This window comes from Rhipicephalus microplus, chromosome 4 (assembly GCF_043290135.1).
Source record: "Rhipicephalus microplus isolate Deutch F79 chromosome 4, USDA_Rmic, whole genome shotgun sequence".
NCBI classification, from domain to species: domain Eukaryota; kingdom Metazoa; phylum Arthropoda; class Arachnida; order Ixodida; family Ixodidae; genus Rhipicephalus; species Rhipicephalus microplus.
The window spans coordinates 227,296,906-227,316,738 of NC_134703.1; the positions used below are offsets into that span (position 1 = coordinate 227,296,906).

Sequence of the window (19,833 nt, forward strand, 5' to 3'; positions counted from 1 at the left end):
GTTTTCAAAAACCAAACACAACGGCTCAGAACTGTATTGCAGGCAAAAGACTGCACTCTAATTCTGATCCTTCAGACTAAGAAGCGGTTAAATATAACCGGCCTTTTGATGGTCTCAGGGGAAAGATACTGTTCTACAAAGGAACACTACTACCCAGTTTTGAGGTTTTAGTAATATAGTTTTAGTAACTCAGCAGTATTCCTAAAACAAGTGACAAGTGGTTGTGTGACATGCATTATTCTGCACTGACGGGCTATTCACTTAAGGTGAGGCAGAGGCAGGCTTCCTACTATCTTGTGGTTGTTCAGTTAGAGAATCTTTTTCTCCCTTAAAACGAAAACTACTCTTTTAAAACTTTTTGTTTACTTTACGGACAAAGAATACTGTGCAAAAATATAAAATCCATATTTTTACTTGGACCGTTAAAAATATTCCAAATCAAGCTGCAGTATGATTCGAAATGCTGTTTTCCCCAAATCTGTCAAAATACTTTGACAACATTTTTGCTTCATTTGCTCCCAAAGTATTCGGTCATTTAATATAGGAATATGAAAAGCAGAAAATGTAAATATATTATTGGCAAAAAAATACTTTTCATAAAAAGTGCAAAACACACAGTATAGCAATTTTTTGCCAAAGTGAAAGAGAAAAAAAAACTAAAACATAAATGAATGAACTATCATAGTCATGAAAGAGTAGCCCCTTAAGAATAATGAAAAAGTTGTTTTGTAATAATTGTTTACAGCAGTAATATATAAATCATTTAGCGTGACATAGTTTCACTTGGGTGCCCAAAGTTTGAAGAACTCTCTAGGCAGCACATAATTCTTTTGCAGATTATAACTTCTTAACTTAATACAGTCAAGCCCGCTTATAACGAACCTGAGCGTGATGCGGCATCCGTTCGCTGCATCTTGAAGCTCGTAGTAACTGAAACACAGCTTTTAAAAAAAGGTGCGAGTGAAAACGCAAACTTTCAAACTTTTTTGCCGCAAAAAGTCCGTGATGCACGTGTTTTGAAGAACAAAAGTGATATGGGCGGTTTCGAGTTCATCTGAAACGGCAGGGTACTCATTCGCCGAGGCCCGTGGCATAAGCTGCATGAGGCAGTGGCTCCAAAGTTTCGTCGTTCTCGCAATCCGATTCCTCCAAATTGCTCTCGCCACGTACTTCGTTCACTGTGCCCAAATCCGTGCACGGTTTCGCAGTGTCGGCATCATCATCGGGCGAAGGAGTTGCGATAAAGAGAGGGGACGATGCGGCGGGAGGGCGACCTTGAAAACCAAAACGCACGAGAAGGTGGCAGGTTAGGTAGCTTGCTTGAAAGGTCCGCGAAACTCCCACGTAGAAAAACTTGGAAAGAGTGCAAGGCCGCCTGAATCGGTGCGCGCGGTGGTGTACTCCCAAGAATCCTGTAGACTCCCAAGAATCGGCGGCCGTGGTCAAAAAATCGTTTTGTTGCCCCGGCGGGTTTGCGTGTCCTCACAAACTTCGATATTTCGCGATTCATTTCGCGCAAATTACCAGCCGTTTTTGTGCTTCCGCACGCGCGCGGAAGGCATGCTGAGTTGAGTGTGAAGTGAGCGAGAACAAGTCCGAAACATGAAACGAATCGCAAATTATCAGAGTCGGTGGGGTAGCGTATACGCATGCATGAGACGCAGACTATTGGATACAGTCGGTGGCCGACGATGTTGGCCAATGGTCTGGTCACTCCAGGCCGGCGACGCCAACGACAGTACCAGCAATCAAAAAAGTGTAGATGGCCGACCGGGCTTCGAAAGATTGGTGGCAGTGTGAAAACATGGGCCTCGTCTGGCGATGTGGGGTGCTCAGAGTAGCGGGGGGGGGGGACAAAGGACGGAGAGGTGCGTAGCAAAAAGCGGTCAGGGAGAGCGGCAACAAGAGGGGCGCGGAGGCAGGGTCAGGGTTTAACAATAAGAATGCATGGGCACCTCGTCGATGCCTGATTGGTGGTCGAAATCGGTTTCCAGGGAAGTGGGCAGACCGCTGATTCCGTTTGCTGTAACTGATCAGCGGCGCTCGGAGATGTTCGTTGCAAGTGCGATTTTGTGCCATTAAACCAATGTATCTTTTCACGGTCATGCGGATATTGTTCGTTTTAAGCGAAAGTTCATTTTAAGTGGGGCCGTTATATGTGGGCTCGACTGTAACTACTTCTCATATTTGCATATACCTGCACGATTTTTTCAGCATGATCGGAGATGGTCGAAAATTGACTTGGTGCACTTAATATGGACCCAGCCATAATTGCAACTTAGTTCATATTTGCATATCTTATGCTTTGCATGGTCTTGATTGTGTAATTGCTTGTTATTTATTCTTTCATGGTTACAGAGGACGATGAAGATGCCATCGTGTGCAGAGTATCGTGAGTACATGATATTTTATGTGCTCAGCCCCCTTAACGTGTATAGGACAGGTGCCCAAACAATATTTAATAGTTCAGGGTATACTGGAGGTTTGGAGATGGGTGAACAAAGAATGTTGCTGGAGCTATCGACAACCTCTGTTTTAAATTCTCCCATCTAAGACGGAAGCATATCACACACTCTGTAAACTTAAATGGAAAATCAATAGTTACGTGATTGACAGTAAAGAAACCAAGATGCAGTCGTTAAAGATGGAATGCTTCATTGGGCGAACTACTCCCTTGTGAAGAATGTATGCCCAGTGAGTGTGTGTGTGTGTGTGCATGTGCGTGTGTGTATAGAATATATATGATATATATAAGTGATGGGGGCGGGAATGCACGATGCATGTCAAAACACATTTATTAATCGCAAATGTTTCGACTGGTGGGCCAGTCTTCCAGCATTTGTCACTGTGACATGTAATGCAATTTTTGTAGCCTTTATATTCACTTCTAAGATGTTTTAGGACATTCACAATGACAATCAGTAGTGATGCGACATGATTATATAAAGAGATTACATACATCTATTGTCCAAATTGCAGTGTGTCAAGTATCAATGTGTACAGCGTGTACCACTTATCATTGTGGCGACAGTGGTATTTCATACTGATGTCGGTATCAGATACTGACTTCATGTGGACGACGTCGCATGCGCACATCATGCAGGAGACATCGTTGATAACTAAGAAGCTAGCACGTTTGGGCGAGGGAACTTCCAGATTATGCCAAACAATGTTACCATCAGTGGCTGCTTGGGAATCGCCAGAATTCCGAGGCTTCCAAGACGTGTTTCTGTAGATCAATATCATCAACTCGCCTGGAAATTGCCATGGCTGGATGGACCATTAGAAATGGTGGGCGGCCGGCCATTGACCACCTTCACGATGCTGCCAAAGTAGGGCATGTCTACGAAGATGTTAAAGCTGTTCTTATCTGAATGATATATGAAGTTTACTAGTCTTTTTCTCCCCCTCTGGAGTAATCATCGTCTGCCATGGCTCAGGGCTGTGACACTCACGACATGGCTAGTGTAACCACCATCACCCTGCCATGCCTTGATGACCCAGATTGTAAAGGGCATCATCCAGACGCTGAAGCTGTGTTTATGACGCCTCCACAGAGAATGTCATCGACTTCTCTGCCGGCAGAACTTACCCCAGATGCTGCACATCACTACAGCCTTCTGAATGTGCGTCGGTAAGCGATGCCAGCACCATAGCGTAAGGCACTCAAAGGAATTGCCACAAACATGAGTCAGGGAGGCTGCTCTCATGTTCCTCATCACTTTTATACGTCGATGCACCAGCTGCTGCCGTACAGCTTGGGTACGCCACAAGCCAGATCGGTCAGAAAATGCGAACAAAATTGGCCCTTTTACATTTGAGCCACACCCACGAACGTTACGGCATTCATTGACCGAGTATGCGAGTGCTTTGATCTGTTAATTTATGAATGCCGACGACACATTTGTTGAAAATGTGACTGTTTTGTCGGCATCTGCCCACCATGCCTTGGCCAATGCGCTGCAACCAGATAAAGCCAGCGTTAGTCCTTGTGGCTCCTGCCGTGCGGCTCGACTGGCTATGATGGACAGTTTCTTATGACATGCAGCTTACCAACTGAATGCTGTGTGAATCACCCTGAAAGTGTTTGTGTCGATGAGGAATCAGACACTGATTGGCGAGACTGCAACTAGCTCACAACAAGAAGGGAGATGACGTCTTTGTGCAGCCCTGGCGTCTGCAGCTTGGTGTGCAGCCATGGTGGCATTCACCTGTCTGAAAGCCATGTTACAGAATCTCAGGGAACAGAGACTCAGTGGGACAGGAGCGTGATATGCTGGCAGCACAGAGATTCCTGCATCAAACCATGTAAACCACGTATTGCAGCCTGTCTGAATTCACTGGTGTAGTTCGCTGGGAAAGAATTTGGCAACTCTCCCAATAGCCATGTGACGACCAGCATGTATAGTCATTGGCTTCCACCTGAGCCATCACTGCCTAGTTTTCAAAACAGGACGCACACTGGTTGTGACCAGGCTCTGCAAGGCAGCCCGTGCCGCCCACCAGAGTCATCATTTTTACCTATGGTCATTGACGGCTCAAGTCCTCTTAGTGTTTCCATCTTCAAAGACACCCCCCCCCCCAGAGAAGGGCCGGCTTCGGCAGGACTGCATGCATGCAGTGTAACCGAGTTTAATGATGACAAAGCAGTGCTTGGGCACAGGCACATGCTCATCTAGAAAAAAAGAAGAACAAAGGCAGAGAAAAAACAGCCAGCCTAGTGTATTGGCATTGTCTCTTTGTCTCATTCCTTATAATATAAATACATGTGTGTGTGTGTGTGAAGCTTTTTTTTAATGGTGAAAGCTGTTATAAGATTACACCTCAAGTCACGTGCGGCGCCGTAGTGGTGCGCCGCCCCCGTCGGTGTCTGTAACCACTACTGCACAAAATAAAAAAAACATACTACCAAGGACACAGTGGGGATCGAACTCAGGTTTGCTGCGTGCCAGCCCAGTATTCTACCACTGAGCTGTGCCGGTGCTTGCGACTTGTTCGCAAACTTGCCTTAGGCAGGTTTGATGTCGGCGAAGGAATCTCGTTAATATTGAGTAACAAAGCGTTTTAGAAGAGCAATTGGCACAAAATTCTTTGCAAGTGTTAAGTGGATACCACGCTTCTCAAAAGCATGAAAAAGTATAGCATAGCGAATGCCGGCCTACTACCCAGAAATCATTATTAATATTGCCATAGTGGGTACGCAGCAAGTGTGCTTGCTGCGGTTATCCAATGAGTGTCAAAGAAAGGCTCTGAAAGGCTGCTCTTCTAGCTTTCACTGTGACTGTGCTGTGCCTTTTGCGCAGGCGTAGAGTTTTTTGTTTCCTCATCATTAATGGAAGTAGCACTGAAATCACAGCTAAAGCAACAAGCACAGACTTGTTGTGGGTTATCTGCTCATATGTGAAGTGCACCAGCTTTTGTACATGCTTTACCTAACCTTCCAGTGTTATGGCTGGTGCTGGTGTTGGATCTAGAATAAACTCGCTTATCTGTGGCCTGCGCATAGTTTTGACAATACACTAAAGTTTTGTGAAATATTTTAAAGGCATGTCCACTGCTGCATTGAGCGTTGTTGTTGTTGGTGGCATAACCAATGGACATAAAGAAGTACCCAACAGACATGAAAAAGTAACCAACAGTCATAAAAAAAGTAATGGAAAGACATGAAAAAATAAAATGAAAAAAAAAAATACTCATGATCGAATGGAATGATAAATGAGCCAAAACAGTGTTTCCGCACGACGTGTGGTCGGGCATTGCGGGTGGTGGAGAGGGTGAGGTGAGAGAGAAGTATGTTGGGAGCCGGCGAAGGAGCAATACCACCTAGGTGTGTTGGGAGGAACCGGCAGTTGCTGCGGGTGAGGGAGGGAGTGACGTCGACACGCACCTGTGACTTGACCTACTTGCCATCGTTCCAACCGCTGCAGTGAAGGGAACGCAGTGTGGCGCGTTGGCACGGAGACATGGACGAACAGTGTTACACAGGCTAGTCAAATAACTGTTTCGCATCTAAAATAGGTGCGCACAGTGAACACACCATTCGTGTAGCAGGTCAGTCACTTTCACTGTTGCTCGAATCCGTCGCACTGCTCATGTTTATCGCACAATTCGTGCCATCACTCTCGGTGTCCCACAGCAGATCATCTTCAGTGCCATCCAAATTGTTTGTGGTGCAACACTTTCTGAACGACTTCGCAACGACGTCAACTTTCATACGTTTTGACGCGTCCGAAATCCATGTTGCCATGGTGAATGGGGATGCTTTCTCCAAGTTTCCCGTTGATGTTTTTTTTTTCTCCATAGGGGTTCCAGACCTACTTTTCGTACTCCTGTCAAAGGTGGGCCTTGAATGCCTTGTTGTTACGTCCTGGGGTTGCAGCAATGGTGTCATGCCTTTTGTAATCACGACCAAGTTACAGTTGCTTTTGAGCAGCTTGCTTTTCATATCGGGGGGAGGGGGGAGGTTAAAGTGTCTGCGAAAAGCATTTAAGACAAGCATGGACCGCATACCTGAAGCTCCCCCAAGCAGTGCCCCCGAGCGCCGCTGCCACACAACCCGGATCAAATCTTCCATTAGCTCGGCTGTCATCCATCCTTTCTCCTGGACTTAGATGATGACATCCTTCAGAAAACACTCATTTTAGGGCATGATTTAATTTTTAGTATTATGTATGGCAGAAGCTTGTGGCCGTCAGCTGTGATGCACAGCATCACTGTGACGCGCTGCCTCTCGTACCCTGTCATCCTCACTCTCATGTCCCGAGGCCCTACCTTGTTGACGATGCACGCTCTCGGCATGTCCAAAAAAACGGGTGTCGCATTGGCATTGCTGATCTGGCTGAAATCGTTGCTGTTTAGTCAGCGAAGATTCCACACATGTTGCTAAAAAACAATGAGTCTGTCATCAAAATCACTTGGCAACTTTTGAGATATTGTAGTCCAGGATCTCAAAGAAAATTCATTCCCTTGCTTCATGCACTCCACTCACAGAGCACCACACAGAGCACCGCACCGGGAATCTTTATTCTCCCCGTGATCTTTATCGCCTTCATTTGGATGGCATCGTCAGTGACAGCCCGTTTCTTTCGCTGCGAAAAAACTGGCAGATTTCCTAATTTAGTTCAGGGACCGGCAGTTGTGTGGTCCAGGAGAGCACCACATAGGGAATCTCCATTCTCCTGGCGATTTTTATTGCCTTCGTCTGGGCAGAATCGGCAGTGACAGCGAAGGCCCTTTTTCTTTCGCTGCGAACAAACTCGCAAACTTTCTCTTTGAATTCAGGGTGCCCGCTTTGTGCGGTCTTGAGAGTCATGCCGCCCTTAAGAATCTGGTCCCGCTGCTTCCTTCACTTGATGATGCAGGCTTGGTCCATGCCGAATTCTGCGGCAGCACTGTGATTGCCATTGTCCTTGGCTAACGAGATTAGAATTCGCTGAAACTTCAAGTTGTAGGAAGCCCTCTTTGCATTCATTCTCATCAGTGTCAGGGCTATCAAGTAGTAACTGACAAAGAAACGTGTGCATGCCAAAGCGAAGCCAGGGCAACCTGTCTGGATTGGATTGGATTATCCGCAAACTCTTGTGCCGCCATCTTTTGTCTGAACTTAGCAGCATACCACATTGCAGCTTCTGAGATTAAAGACGAGAGGGCGTGCTTGGCGGTCCCGACTGGGCTGCGCTTGCAGAAAGTTAAAAAAGAAAGGGTGCTTTGATTCGCAAGCAATTTTTTTTTACATATACTTCAAGGGGAGTGCTTAGAATTGCGTAAATATGGTATGTTAAATAAAAAAAATCGCAGCATATCCACAAAGTGAATGATGATGAGTGGGGAAAAACAGACAGGCAAGGCCTGTCTCTTCGTTCGTTCTTGCTTCCGTCCATCCGTCTGTGCATCTTTTCGTCTGTCTGTGCATTTGTCTGTCTGTGCGTCTGTCCGTGCGTCTGCTAGTCTGTCTGTCTGTCCGCACACCCATCTGTGCATCCATCTAGTGAACACTCCAAGTACCATCATCTCGCATCTCGCATCCCCTGTGGCACATACCAGCTCAAGAGCGGGTATGTGCTAAGCGTGTCACGCCGACGGACAGGAAACATCGCTCTAGACCCTAAGGAGCTTCGCCCTTAAAACCGTTTCTCTTGATGCTTCCCATTGACTCTGATGTTCCACACGGTTCACTACTTCACTACTTTTGTTTCTTGTTTTTATAAAAGATAATATTAACATCCTCGGGGAAATTCAACTGTATAAGGATGATTGCGTAATGTATTGAGAAATGGATAGTGTCAGTGACCAGATATGACTAATTGAAGCTTTTAAAATACTGTAAAATGGTGTAAATATTCGCAGAGAACTACCATCTTTGACAAAACAGTTTTTCTGAAAGTTTCGTGCAACCGTAACAATTGTCATTTTCAGTACTCGGCACGTAATGTCCTGCTGTCTAAGGTTGAACCCATAAAATATCTTGGTATTTGGATTTGTAGAAATCTCAGACGAAACAAAACAGTGTCGAATTCCGTCAATCAAAAGCTTTTCTTCCTCAGGTTGAAGGCCCCCTGGTGGAGGCAACACATCCTTCTGGCCTTGGCTTCACGTAGACAGCACCCCTGGGCTGACCACCTAGGGGAAATCGGCAGTCGTCTTTTCTTGTCTCCATCTATCTCTGCACCTTTGACTTTCTTTTTTACTTTCGATCTTTCCTGTCGTCTCCTCAATTTTTTTTTAATTCCATGTTTCTCAGCTGCTAAGGTTAACCTAGTGTACATATCCAACCTTGGGTAGATATTGTTATGAGACAATGTCCCTCTAAAGCGGTTAGATAGGCACCAAGAAAGACGATGTGATTTTTGTGAAAGGCACAGGACTTGTTCTCCGTCTTGGCTTGCACGTTGGCGCTGTGTAAATATATCTTCAAACGCCTAGTTTCGCGTGTACCTCCACGTAACATTTTGGTGAAAGGTGCTGGGTTACAACGCAAGACGAAGTTACGCAGCGGACGCTTAGTCGCTGCGTCCGACATGTCCACTGGCAGCAACGCTTCGTCAACTGCCGCGCCCAATACATCAACGGCGCCGACCTCCCCTGTTTTTCTCGTGGCCGCTCCACCCCGCGATCCCGGCAACTTTTCGGCAACGTAAGGCGAGGACGTGGATGAGTGGCTCAAACTCTACAAGATCATCAGCGAAAACCACAGGTGGGACCCAACCTTGATACTGGCAAACATCATCCTTTATTTGTAAGGAACGGCCAAGGCATGGTTTAATAACAATGTGGACGCGATCACGAGCTGGGACGTATGCAAGACCAAGTTACGCAAGTTGTTCGGTCAATCTGCCGGCTGCAAGCAGGCCGCTAAGAAAGAACTTGGCACATGTGTTCAGATGTCCACAGAGTCCTACCTTGCGTATATATAAGATGTGCTGACCCTTTGCCATAAAATTGACCGAACCATGGCTGGAGCAGACAAGGTAGCACACGTGCTCAAGGGCATCGCACATGATGCATTTAACCTCCTTGTGTGCAATGGCTATTCCACCGTGCAAGGTGTTATCTTGGAATGCCAACGCTTTCAATAGGCTAAAAGCCATCGCATTGCCTACCACTCTACACGCCTTCCCAACACTGCTGCGACGTCAACTTGCGAGGATCTTCGTATAGTGACCCAGCTCAATACACACTCCGGTGACATCACGAGAATCGTACGACGCGAAATCGAGGCCATATCACCCGCACCCTTGAGAGCACTACCACCGAGTGATCCTCATCCGACCATTTCGCTAATACAGACCGTTGTTCGCGAAGAACTAGCCAACGCGGGTATTCACACGGTCTGTTCTGTACACCGTCCCGACGCTGTCAGTTCATCACCTCTAGCCACCCACAGCATTATCGCCGCCCTGCTCCACGTAACCGTGACCCAAATGTGTGGAGGACGCCTGACAACAGGCCGATTTGCTTTCGATGTGTACGAGTGGGACACATTTCCCGCCATTGCCAAAGCATGTGGACCTCACTGTATCGAGCAAACTCAAGCTTCTCCAACCTCCACTCACCAGCACATCTCTATGGCCAGGAACTACCACGGCGTGATGGCTCAGCTAATTACGACCCGACCACTACGACCACTGCCCAGTACAGTCGCTCACCTTCACCTCAACGTAGATTTTCCGGGTCTCTGCCGCCGCCCCGTTCCCCATCCTCTTCCTCTGTCCGGCGGTTTTCTTTGGAAAACTAACGGCTGCAGCTCCTGGAGGTGATGCTGCTGATACGACTTGCTCTCCAATTCCTCTGTTGACGCTGCCGACTAATCAGAACCTGATCGACGTTGAAGCGGACGGTTTATCTGTTAAAGCCTTGGTGGGCCCTGGCGCCCATATTTCTGTGATGAGCTTGCACATTCGTGACCGCTTAAAGAAAGTGCTTACTCCAGCCCCTTTACGCAGTGTTCGTGTTGCTGATATTGGCGTCTGCACTGCACGCGTCACTATCGCCGGCCGTGAAACTTCAGTTCTCTTCACTGTTCTCTCTCACTTCACCAATGATGTGATCCTCGGTCTTGAGTTTTTGTCCACTCATTCCGCCATCATCGACTGCTCAGCTGGTACTGTGCAACTTGACCTACCGTGTCTGATTGATCCGTCCTGTTTACCCCAAGCTCGTATGTTCTCTGCTAAGCATGTCCGTTCGTCACCAAAAACTGTGACCTGCAACACCGTAATGCCCTCACCACCAGTATTCGATGGCGACTATGTGCTCGCGCCCATCACATCCATTCTTTTGACTCACAGTGTTACCTTACCACACACTGTTACATGGAAACCGCGCCTTCGTTCCTGTGCTCAGCTTTGCTCTGTGTACGCAAGTGCTCCCGCGTGGAATTGCCCTTGCCATGATGACTCCCTCTGATGAATGCGTCTTCTCAGCTCTGTTTTCGAACGATGCTAGACACTGTAGCTACACGCATGCTCGATCTTCGCAAGCAAGCCCGTCTGCTGACATTAAAAAAATGATCTCACCAGACCTTTTGCCGCATCTAGCTGACGCACTCCTTCACGTTCTTGAGTCATACTGGGACGAATTTGACTATTGCGATCGTCCGCTAGGTTAAACCACTGCTGTAAAGCACTGCATTGACACCGGCGATGCCTTCCCTGTCCATCGACGGCCATACCGCGTATCTCCAATCGAGCCACGAGCGCTTCTTGTCTCTGTGTCGTCGTTTTGTTCTCGCGCTGTAACTATCGTCCAAACGAGCGTCACATAATTCAAGCCGAAGTCGACAAAATGCTCACCAGAGACATAATTGAGCCATCATCTAGTCCATGGGCTTCATCTGTAGTTCTTGTCAAAAAGAAGGACAACACTTAGCGATTCTGTGTTGACTAACGACATCTGAACAAAATTAAAAGGACGTCTACTCGCTACCGCGCATAGACGACGCTCTGGATTGTCTTCACAGCGCTAAGTATTTTTCGTCCATTGATCTAAGATCAGGGTACTGGCAAATTGCTGTCAACCACATGGACCACGAAAAGACCGCTTTTGTCACGCCCGATGGTCTTTACCAGTTTAAGGTCATGCCCTTCGGGTTATGCAACGCTCCGGCCTCCTTCGAGCGGATGATAGACTCTTTTTTGCGTGGGTTCAAATGGTCAATTTGTCTATGTTACCTTGACGACGTTATCGTCTTTTCTCCGACCTTTGAGACCCACCTCGACCGCCTATCCTCAGTACTGGCTGTTTTTCGTAATGCCGGTCTCCAACCAAACTTTTCAAAGTGCCACTTCGGACGCCAGCAACTAAACATGTTGGGCCACCTTGTCGACTCCTCTGGTGTACGCCCTGATCCCGATAAAGTGCGAGCCGTGCGTAACTTCCCCATTCCGACCTGCACCAAGGAAGTCCGCAGCTTTCTCAATCTGTGCCCTTACTTTCGACGTTTTGTGAACAACTATGCGGAAGTAGCCCGTCCTCTCACAAACTTACTCAGAAAAGATGTCTCATTCACATCGGGTGCTGCGGCTACAGCGTTCTCTGCACTTATTACATTGCTAACAGAACCATCTGTTCTGGCCCATTTTGGCAACGTCACCCCTACATAAGTCCGCACCGATGCCAGTGGCAGTGGAATGGGTGCTGTTTGGTCCAGCATGAAAGCGACTGCGCCTGCGTTATCGCCTATGCCAGCCGTCTCCTCTCGCAGGTGGAAAGGAACTACTCAACGACTGAAAGGGAATGCCTTGCTCTCATTTGGCCCGAGTGAAATTTCTGCCCTATTTACACTGTCGACATTTCACCGTCACAACCGACCACCACGCACTTTGCTAGCTCGCATACTTGAAGGACCCCACTGGGCGCCTTGGTCGATGGGCATTATAACTACAAGAGTATAACTACTCGGTGTCCTACAAATCTGGCCGCTTACACCATGACGCTGACTGCTTATCTCGAAATCCAGTGGACCCACCTGAGGCGTTTGATGAAGCGCCATGTGTCCGGTCTCTCTCCGCTTTAAGCAACATCCGTGAAGAACAGCGCCGAGACCCTGTCTTACGTAACATCACTGAGAAGCTTCATTCTGCGGCACCCGATCCGTCTATTCAACTGTTCGTGCTCAAGGATGGAACATTGTACTGTTACAACGACCGCCCTAATGGACACGAACTGCTCCTTGTGGTACCTTCCCACTTACGTGCGAGCGTGGTCGGCCAGCTCCACGACGCTCCCACTGCCGGTCACCTCGGACTGTCTCGGACGTATGACCGTGTAAAGCGTCGATTTTACTGGCCCAGTCTTTATCTCTCGGTCTCCAGCTACTTCGCTTCATGCAACCAGTGTCAACGCCGAAAAAAACCTTCAGTGAGCCCTGCTGGGTTCCTCTAAACACTTGACGTTTCCTTTGATTCGTTCTTTCGGCTTGGTCTTGACCTCCGAGGCCCTTTGCCTGCGTTTACTTCTGGGAATAAGTGGATAGCTGTTGCGACGACTCACACAACCTGGTACGCCATTGCACGGGCTCTACAAAGCAGCTGTGCCACGGACGTTGCCCATTTTCTCCTGCACGACGTTATACTTCATCATGGCGCCCCACACCAGCTCCTCACAGATCGTGGGCGCTATTTCATTTCTCGAGTTATCGACGACCTGCTTCGCTCCTGCGAGAGAAAACAAATTTACGATAGCCTACCACCCGCAAACTAACGGACTGACTGAGCGATTCAACTGGACTTTAACCGATATTCTCGCCATGTACGTATCGTCCGACCACCAGGACTAGGACATTGCATTGCCTTTCGTTATGTTCGTCTATAATTCCTCACGCCACGATGTTTTTCACATTTTTATCTCGTGTTTGGCCTTGATCTAACTTCACCATTTGACACCATCTTTCCGGCAGCCGTCGACTCGACAACCGAATACGCTCGCGATGCTATCACCAAAGATCGAAAAGCACGAGAAGTTGCCCGTCAGTGCCTTTTATCATTGCAAGATCAGCAGCGGCAGCGTTACAACTCCCATCATCGCCAAGTTTCCTTTACTCCGGGTTCACTTGTGCTTTTGCGAACTCCGACTAGGCGCATTGGACTTTCCGAAAAACTGCTTTCCCGCTACTCGGGACCCTGCCGCGTATTGCGCCAGGTGACAGATGGGACCTACGAGGTAGCCCTGCTTGAGTCTTCCTCCTCCTCCCCTTCACTGTCTACAGACATTGTTCATGTATCTCGCCTTAAGCTTACCACTCTGCAACATCATAGAAAGCACTGAGACAGTGCTTCTGCACCCGGGAGTTATGTTATGAGACAATGTCCCACAAAAGCGGTTAGATAGGCGTCGAGAAAGATGACGTGATTTTGGTGTAGGGCGCAGCTCTTGTTCTTCATTTTGGCTTGCGCGTTGGCGCTGTGTAAATATATCTTCAAACACCTAGTTTCCCATGTGCCTTCAGGTAACAATATATTAAGTTATAGCAGCCATGTACAGCTGGAGCCCACGTTTTCACCACGTCTCGTAGTGTCCCCATATATACGGTCTCGCATATACGGTCTTGCTGGCAATTTGAGATAACGTGTTACTATTTCAGTTATGCAATTTTGTACTGAATAAACAGCATAATGCATGGGATCACCTAACTCCTCTCATACTGATCCCTCGTAGAGGTGGCACACCAACGTAATATTCCAACTTTCTTCCTAACTGTCCAGTATTCTCCCCAACTAAAAAAGACAATTTTTTGAAATACCACATAATTCACTTTGAAAGTAAAGAAAAGAAAGCCAGAAACATCTCGCCCTTTCTTGTTTCAAAATGCCTGATTTAAACACTACGCGTGAGCTACAAAGCCACCAAGACCGCCAGTGGTGACCTTCTACTTGAACTCAAAGACCACGAAGAGTACAAGAGACTACATAACCGAACATCTTTTGGAGATCAGGCCATCACCATCACACTACACCATACTCTTAACACCGTGAAGGGTGTCATGTCTGATGGCGACCTACTGGAATCATCGAACTAAGAACTGCTGGCAAGCTGGAAAGACGCGAAGAGACAGTTGCGAAGAGACAACAGAGAGATTTCCACAGAACACCTCATACTTACCTTTGGATCTACTACATTCTCCACTGAAATAGTTACAGGTCATCTCAAACTACCCGCGAGACCGTATATTCCAAACCGCGGCACTGCTTCCAAGTGCCAGCGGTTCGGCCTTGGCTACCAGAGTTGCCGAGCCCAGCTTACCTGCGCCAAAAACGGTGCCACTAGGCACTCCACTGAAGAATGCAAATTCGAATTCCACTGCGCCAATCGTGAAGGTTACCATCCGGTATATTCCAGGTCCTGCATGGCCTGGAAGAGAAAGAAATATAGCAACAAAAATCAAACTGATACGCGGCAGCGTGTTTCCCTGCACTTTGCAGGGCACACACCATATGAAGAAGTGGGGGGGGGGGGGGGGGGCTAGGACATCGCCTTGAATGCCGAGGTAACTGCCATCAGTACCCATGGGGGAGGAGCCTCGGTTGCCCCACCCTTCCTGAACACGATGCCATCGTCGAAGGCCTTTGTGAACCTTGGCAGCAGCCTGGGCAACACACCAACTAAGGAGGTCTCATCGACCTCCAGCCAGGTGGGGTTGAAGGCTTCGTTCATCGGCACGAAGCCAACCATGCATTCACGGCCGTTCGGGGCCTCTCTAGAGGCAATGGACACAACCTGCTCACCGGCGCATACTGCACCGAAGGAGTAGTGAGAAACTCTCGGCCGCTCCAAACAAAGACAAAAAAATACATATAAGAGGAAAGGCTCTCCAAAATAAGTCACTTTACTCCTTCGAGACACGCATCACATATACACATTCAAGATGGAGAACATACTACAATGGAACACTAGAGGACTCCTATACAACCTTGACGATATACAAGAACTCTTAAAAAAATTTCGCCCAAAGGTGCTGTGTGTGCAGAAAACACACCTAGATCGAAAACACACGAATTCCCTTCCTAATATGTCGTTTTACGCAAGGACCACCAGGATGCTCTTGCATCCTGGCGGTGTCACTTACCGTATTTACTCACATAATGAGTGCACTTTTTTTCTCGTAAAATCAGAGCGAAGTTGGGGTGTAAGTTTATTACGCGGGGTAAATTTTATGAAAACTTTTTGGGAGAAGGAAAAAATACGGTGATGGAGGGCAAAAAAAAAAAAAAAAGAGGTTAGGTCGCTTAGCTGTTCGCAATTTACATATGCGTACACTGTTTGGAAACAGCTTCTTTGTTGCACTTTACATATCTTCGGTGGTTGATGGCACGATCTTCTGCAAGCTGTCCCCTGGCCACCCGCGTACGGCATAAAAAAACAAATGCTTTGCGAATATCTTTTCTCACCAACAGTGGTATGTTTCTGCTGTGTACTCACGTGTGTACTCACGTGTATACTCAGTGGGGAACGAGGAATAAAGGGACAGTTAGAGTGAAAGAAAAAGAAAGTAGGCTAAAGAAGAAGGGGGGGGGGGGGATTAGCAGTAAGCCACGGACGTCTGTTAGCGCCGCGGTCATTTTCGTGACCTTTGCTCGCTGTGTGCTTATGAGCTGCGATGTCTCTATACTTGCACAGCCCGTGAACCCCCGCTGTGGCGCACAGATAAGACGGGGGGACGTGTCGCGAACAGATAGAAAGGAAAGCAATGGGCACTCCGCAACCAGCGAAGAGGGGCAGGAGCGAGCCGAGGTGGTTGAGGGAGGTTGGCAAAATGATAATCAAAAACGGAAGAGATCCACTGCGTGAGGAGGTGCCAGGTGTCGGTTAGTGGGACTGTAGCGGATGAATGTAAAAAGTGCGTTTATTACGCACGGAAAAAAAAAAATTAAATCTTGATGACTGAAGTTTGGGGTGCATTTATTATGTGAACGCATTCATTACGGGAGTAAATACGGTATACTTGATGGAAATGTAGCTTGCCAGCACATTCCACTCCGAATAGCATTGGAGGCAGTAGTTGTCCAAGATATAATTGCAAACTTATTATAATCTGCTACATACATACCCCCACAATACCAGCTACACAAACACAAATTCCAATTTCTTATACAGTCCAACTTACTTTTAACGATTCTGAGATCTATCAGCTATAATGACCGTATTTCGAAGCACTTACGATTTTCTTATGGTATCTTTTGAAATTGAGTCCTTATACAACAAACATTTGTCAAAGCCTTCTAGTTTTAGAATGAGGACTTACTACATGATTGCGGTAAAAATATGCCGCAAAAAAAAAAAAACGGATAAACATCGTAAAAGAATGATGGCGATGTGGCCAGTAGTAATGAAGGTGCCACTGACTCATCGCCGACAACGTTATCACAGTCATCTGCGGATAGGTGCTTAGCGGAGTGACTGCGATAAAAGCACGTCATGCGAGGCTGCTTGCGTGCGTTGCTCGTAAAATTCTTTGTATTAATGAAGAGGCTACTCGCCGCACCCAAGCAAGATCCTGAGTGCAGCATGCGTGATGAAAGTGCGAACGTGCGTGTACATTGGATTCCAAGCGAAGTGGCATGGGGTGGCGAGAGCCGAGTAATTGACGTGCTGTATGCAACTAGCCAGAGGTGATTGGTTTGACGTCACGGTACCGTGCTTCAGTGGAACTACAGTAGAACCACAGTGGAACGGCGTGAGTTTTTATTGCGAATGTGCTTGAATTCACTCGTGAGCAAACAAGTATTGTTTAACACATGTTATGCCTAACTTGTCAGCGTAGGAGTACTTACTTTTGAATAAAAATACAAAAAAAAGGTTTGGCTACTAAGGGGACCTTTTTATGGGTGGGCCCATATACAACCAACTACTGCTATAACGACCGTTTATCGCGGCGCTTTTGGGTTTGTTACAAATGGGTTCGACTGTAGATGAGTTGCTGGAGTCCTACCTTGTCCTCCGTGATTTTAACGCTCACAGCAGGCGGTGGGACGACTCTCACATCGACAGGTGAAGCCGTCTTATTGAGAATTTCATCTTTTTTACAGGCGCATGCCTGCTTAACAAGAAAGAACCCACATTTTTTAGCCCTGCAAACAACACATATTCCTCCATTGATCTCAGCATCATCTCCTCATTTGTTTTATATGATTTTAACTGGGAAGTGGTTTAAAACCCCTATAGGAGTAATCACTTCTCTATACTTCTCCAAACACATAGCCACTATGACTCTCCATCCAATGTTCCACGGTGAAATGTTGACAGAACCAACTGAGAGGATCTGCACAGCCTCGGTACGCTCTGGTGAGTGGATTTGTTTGATTTTAGTATTCACACTGCTGTCGAGTATTTTACTGCTTTTATTATTGCACAACTACTAAAAGTTTACCAGAAACTAGCATCACTAGTAGACGCCGTGTTCCCTGATGGAATGATGGCTGCCATGAGACCCAAAGCAAACAAAGTGAAGCCTGGGGCCTTCTGCACGATGCCCCTACAGCAGAATACCTTGTCAATTTTAAACAGGTCAAATCTCAAAGACGGAGGACACGCCGGCGAGCTGGCAGAGGTTCATATCAGATGGAAATTCTTATACAGAGGAGGCTAAGGTGTCGAAGAATATAAAAAAAGTAAATCAAAGGTCTACCAGCACATTCCGCACCCTTACTGGAATTCAGAAAAGCCTGGAAGACCAAGCTGACTCTCTGGGAACGCATTTTGGATATGTATCCAGCTCGGCACACTATTCAGACACCTTTAAACGATATAAAACAAGATTGGAATGACAAAGTTTAGACAGAATACCTACAAATGATGAGGCTTATATAGTGAATCGTACAACTTGGCAGAACTACTGGCAGCACTGAACTGCTGCTACAAATCTGCTTCAGATTCTGACCGAGTTATATACGACATGTTAAATAGAAAACACAGAAAACGTTACTTTTCCTCTACAAAGCCATCTGGTTTTCTGGCAACATCCCCTTCTCTTGGGAAGTGGTCATTGTCATCTCTATTCTGAAACAGGGCGAGGATCCATCTTCCGTCGCAGGCTACAGGCCGATTGCGCTTAGAGTTGCGTATTTCCGCATTCGAAACAGACAGAGAACGAAGACGATGTGCACGCCAACAGTCTCGTGAGAAGGGACACTGAAGAAGACAACATGCTTTTGTTTAGGTTTTAGGTCTCTTGCTTTTGGCTCCTGCATAAAAACACAAGCCGTCGGTTGTCGGACTCAACGTCTCGGTGAGCTGCTTACGTTGAACCGCGACACTGGTGGAGGTGCTGGACTGCAAGCCTGCCGATGCTCAACACCCCATCTGGGAGCCGTTCATCAAGCCCCGACACGCAGCTACCTGTTACGACACCAGTGCACCGCTTCAGTCGGTGGTTGCTAGGCCTCTCTTCTGAGCTGACCTCCTTGGACGAACATTCTACCAGGCATTACGTACCTCTGCCAATGGCCTCCGCCAGCAACCACAGGTGGTCCAAGGGATAAAAGGCAGCCCCGTTTCCAATCCAGCCCAGGTAACGCTTCTTGAGCCACTTGTACCTGATCGCTTCTGTGGTGCCCCACATGAAGATGTTGAAGATTGGCTTGAGCATTACGAACGCGTTGCCGACATCAATCAGTGGAATGCTGAGTAGAAGCTCGCCCGCACGTACTTCACTCTTGATAACAGTACTCACACATGGCTTGAGAATCGAGAAGGCCATATATCGACATGGGATGAGTTTCGTCAGCAGCTGATTGACACCTTTGCTAGTGTCCACCGTCGAGAGCGGGCTCAGCAGTTGCTCGAGTTTAGGCTTCAAAAAACCTAACGAAACTGTGGCAGTGTTTGCTGAAGACGTGGCGCACCTATGTTGTCTGGCTGATCCCAATATGTCCGAGGAAAAGAAGTTGCGCTACCTTATGTGCCGCGTTAAAGAACAACTGTTCGCCGAACTTGTGCGCAATGCCCCAACTACCGTGGCCGATTTTATAAGAGAAGCCACTGCCATTGAGCGTGCTCTGCACCAAAGATCGAGGCAGTATGATCGCTCGTCCACTACCACCCCAATCAACGCCGCTCCAGTGACTCTGGACAATCAGGGCTCCCTACGTGACCTGATCAGAGATATTGTCCGAGAAGAAATTCAGAAGCTTTGCACTCCTCCAGTAGATACAACAGTGACCACCGTTGCCGCAGTCGTTCGTGACGAACTTAGGCACTCTTCTTCAGCAGTAGATCTCGGTCGCAAGTAGCGTCAAATGAGTTACGCCATCGTTGTCCGCCATCCACCACCCGTCCCACCTATTGAGTCATACTACCAACCACCTACAGGTGCACCTTTGTCGCAACCTTTGCAGGAGG

At 47.4% G+C, this 19,833-nt stretch overlaps 1 protein-coding gene across 32 annotated transcripts in view; it reads left to right on the plus strand.

The window, feature by feature from the left end:
• The window catches only part of lili (LMBR1-like protein lilipod), a 742,764-nt gene that overhangs the window by 92,810 nt on the left and 630,121 nt on the right, over positions 1-19,833 (plus strand). For 30 of the 32 annotated variants that reach the window (XR_012895090.1, XM_075894083.1, XM_075894063.1 and 27 more), the window contains one exon: positions 2,359-2,392. The exons of the other annotated variants lie outside the window; for them this stretch is intronic. Coding sequence is in view for 25 of the 30 variants with exons in the window: in XM_075894083.1 (XP_075750198.1) it covers positions 2,359-2,392 (34 nt within the window). In the remaining 5 variants the exon portion in view is untranslated. The remainder of the gene's footprint in view (positions 1-2,358; positions 2,393-19,833) is intronic. 32 annotated transcript variants of the gene reach the window in all.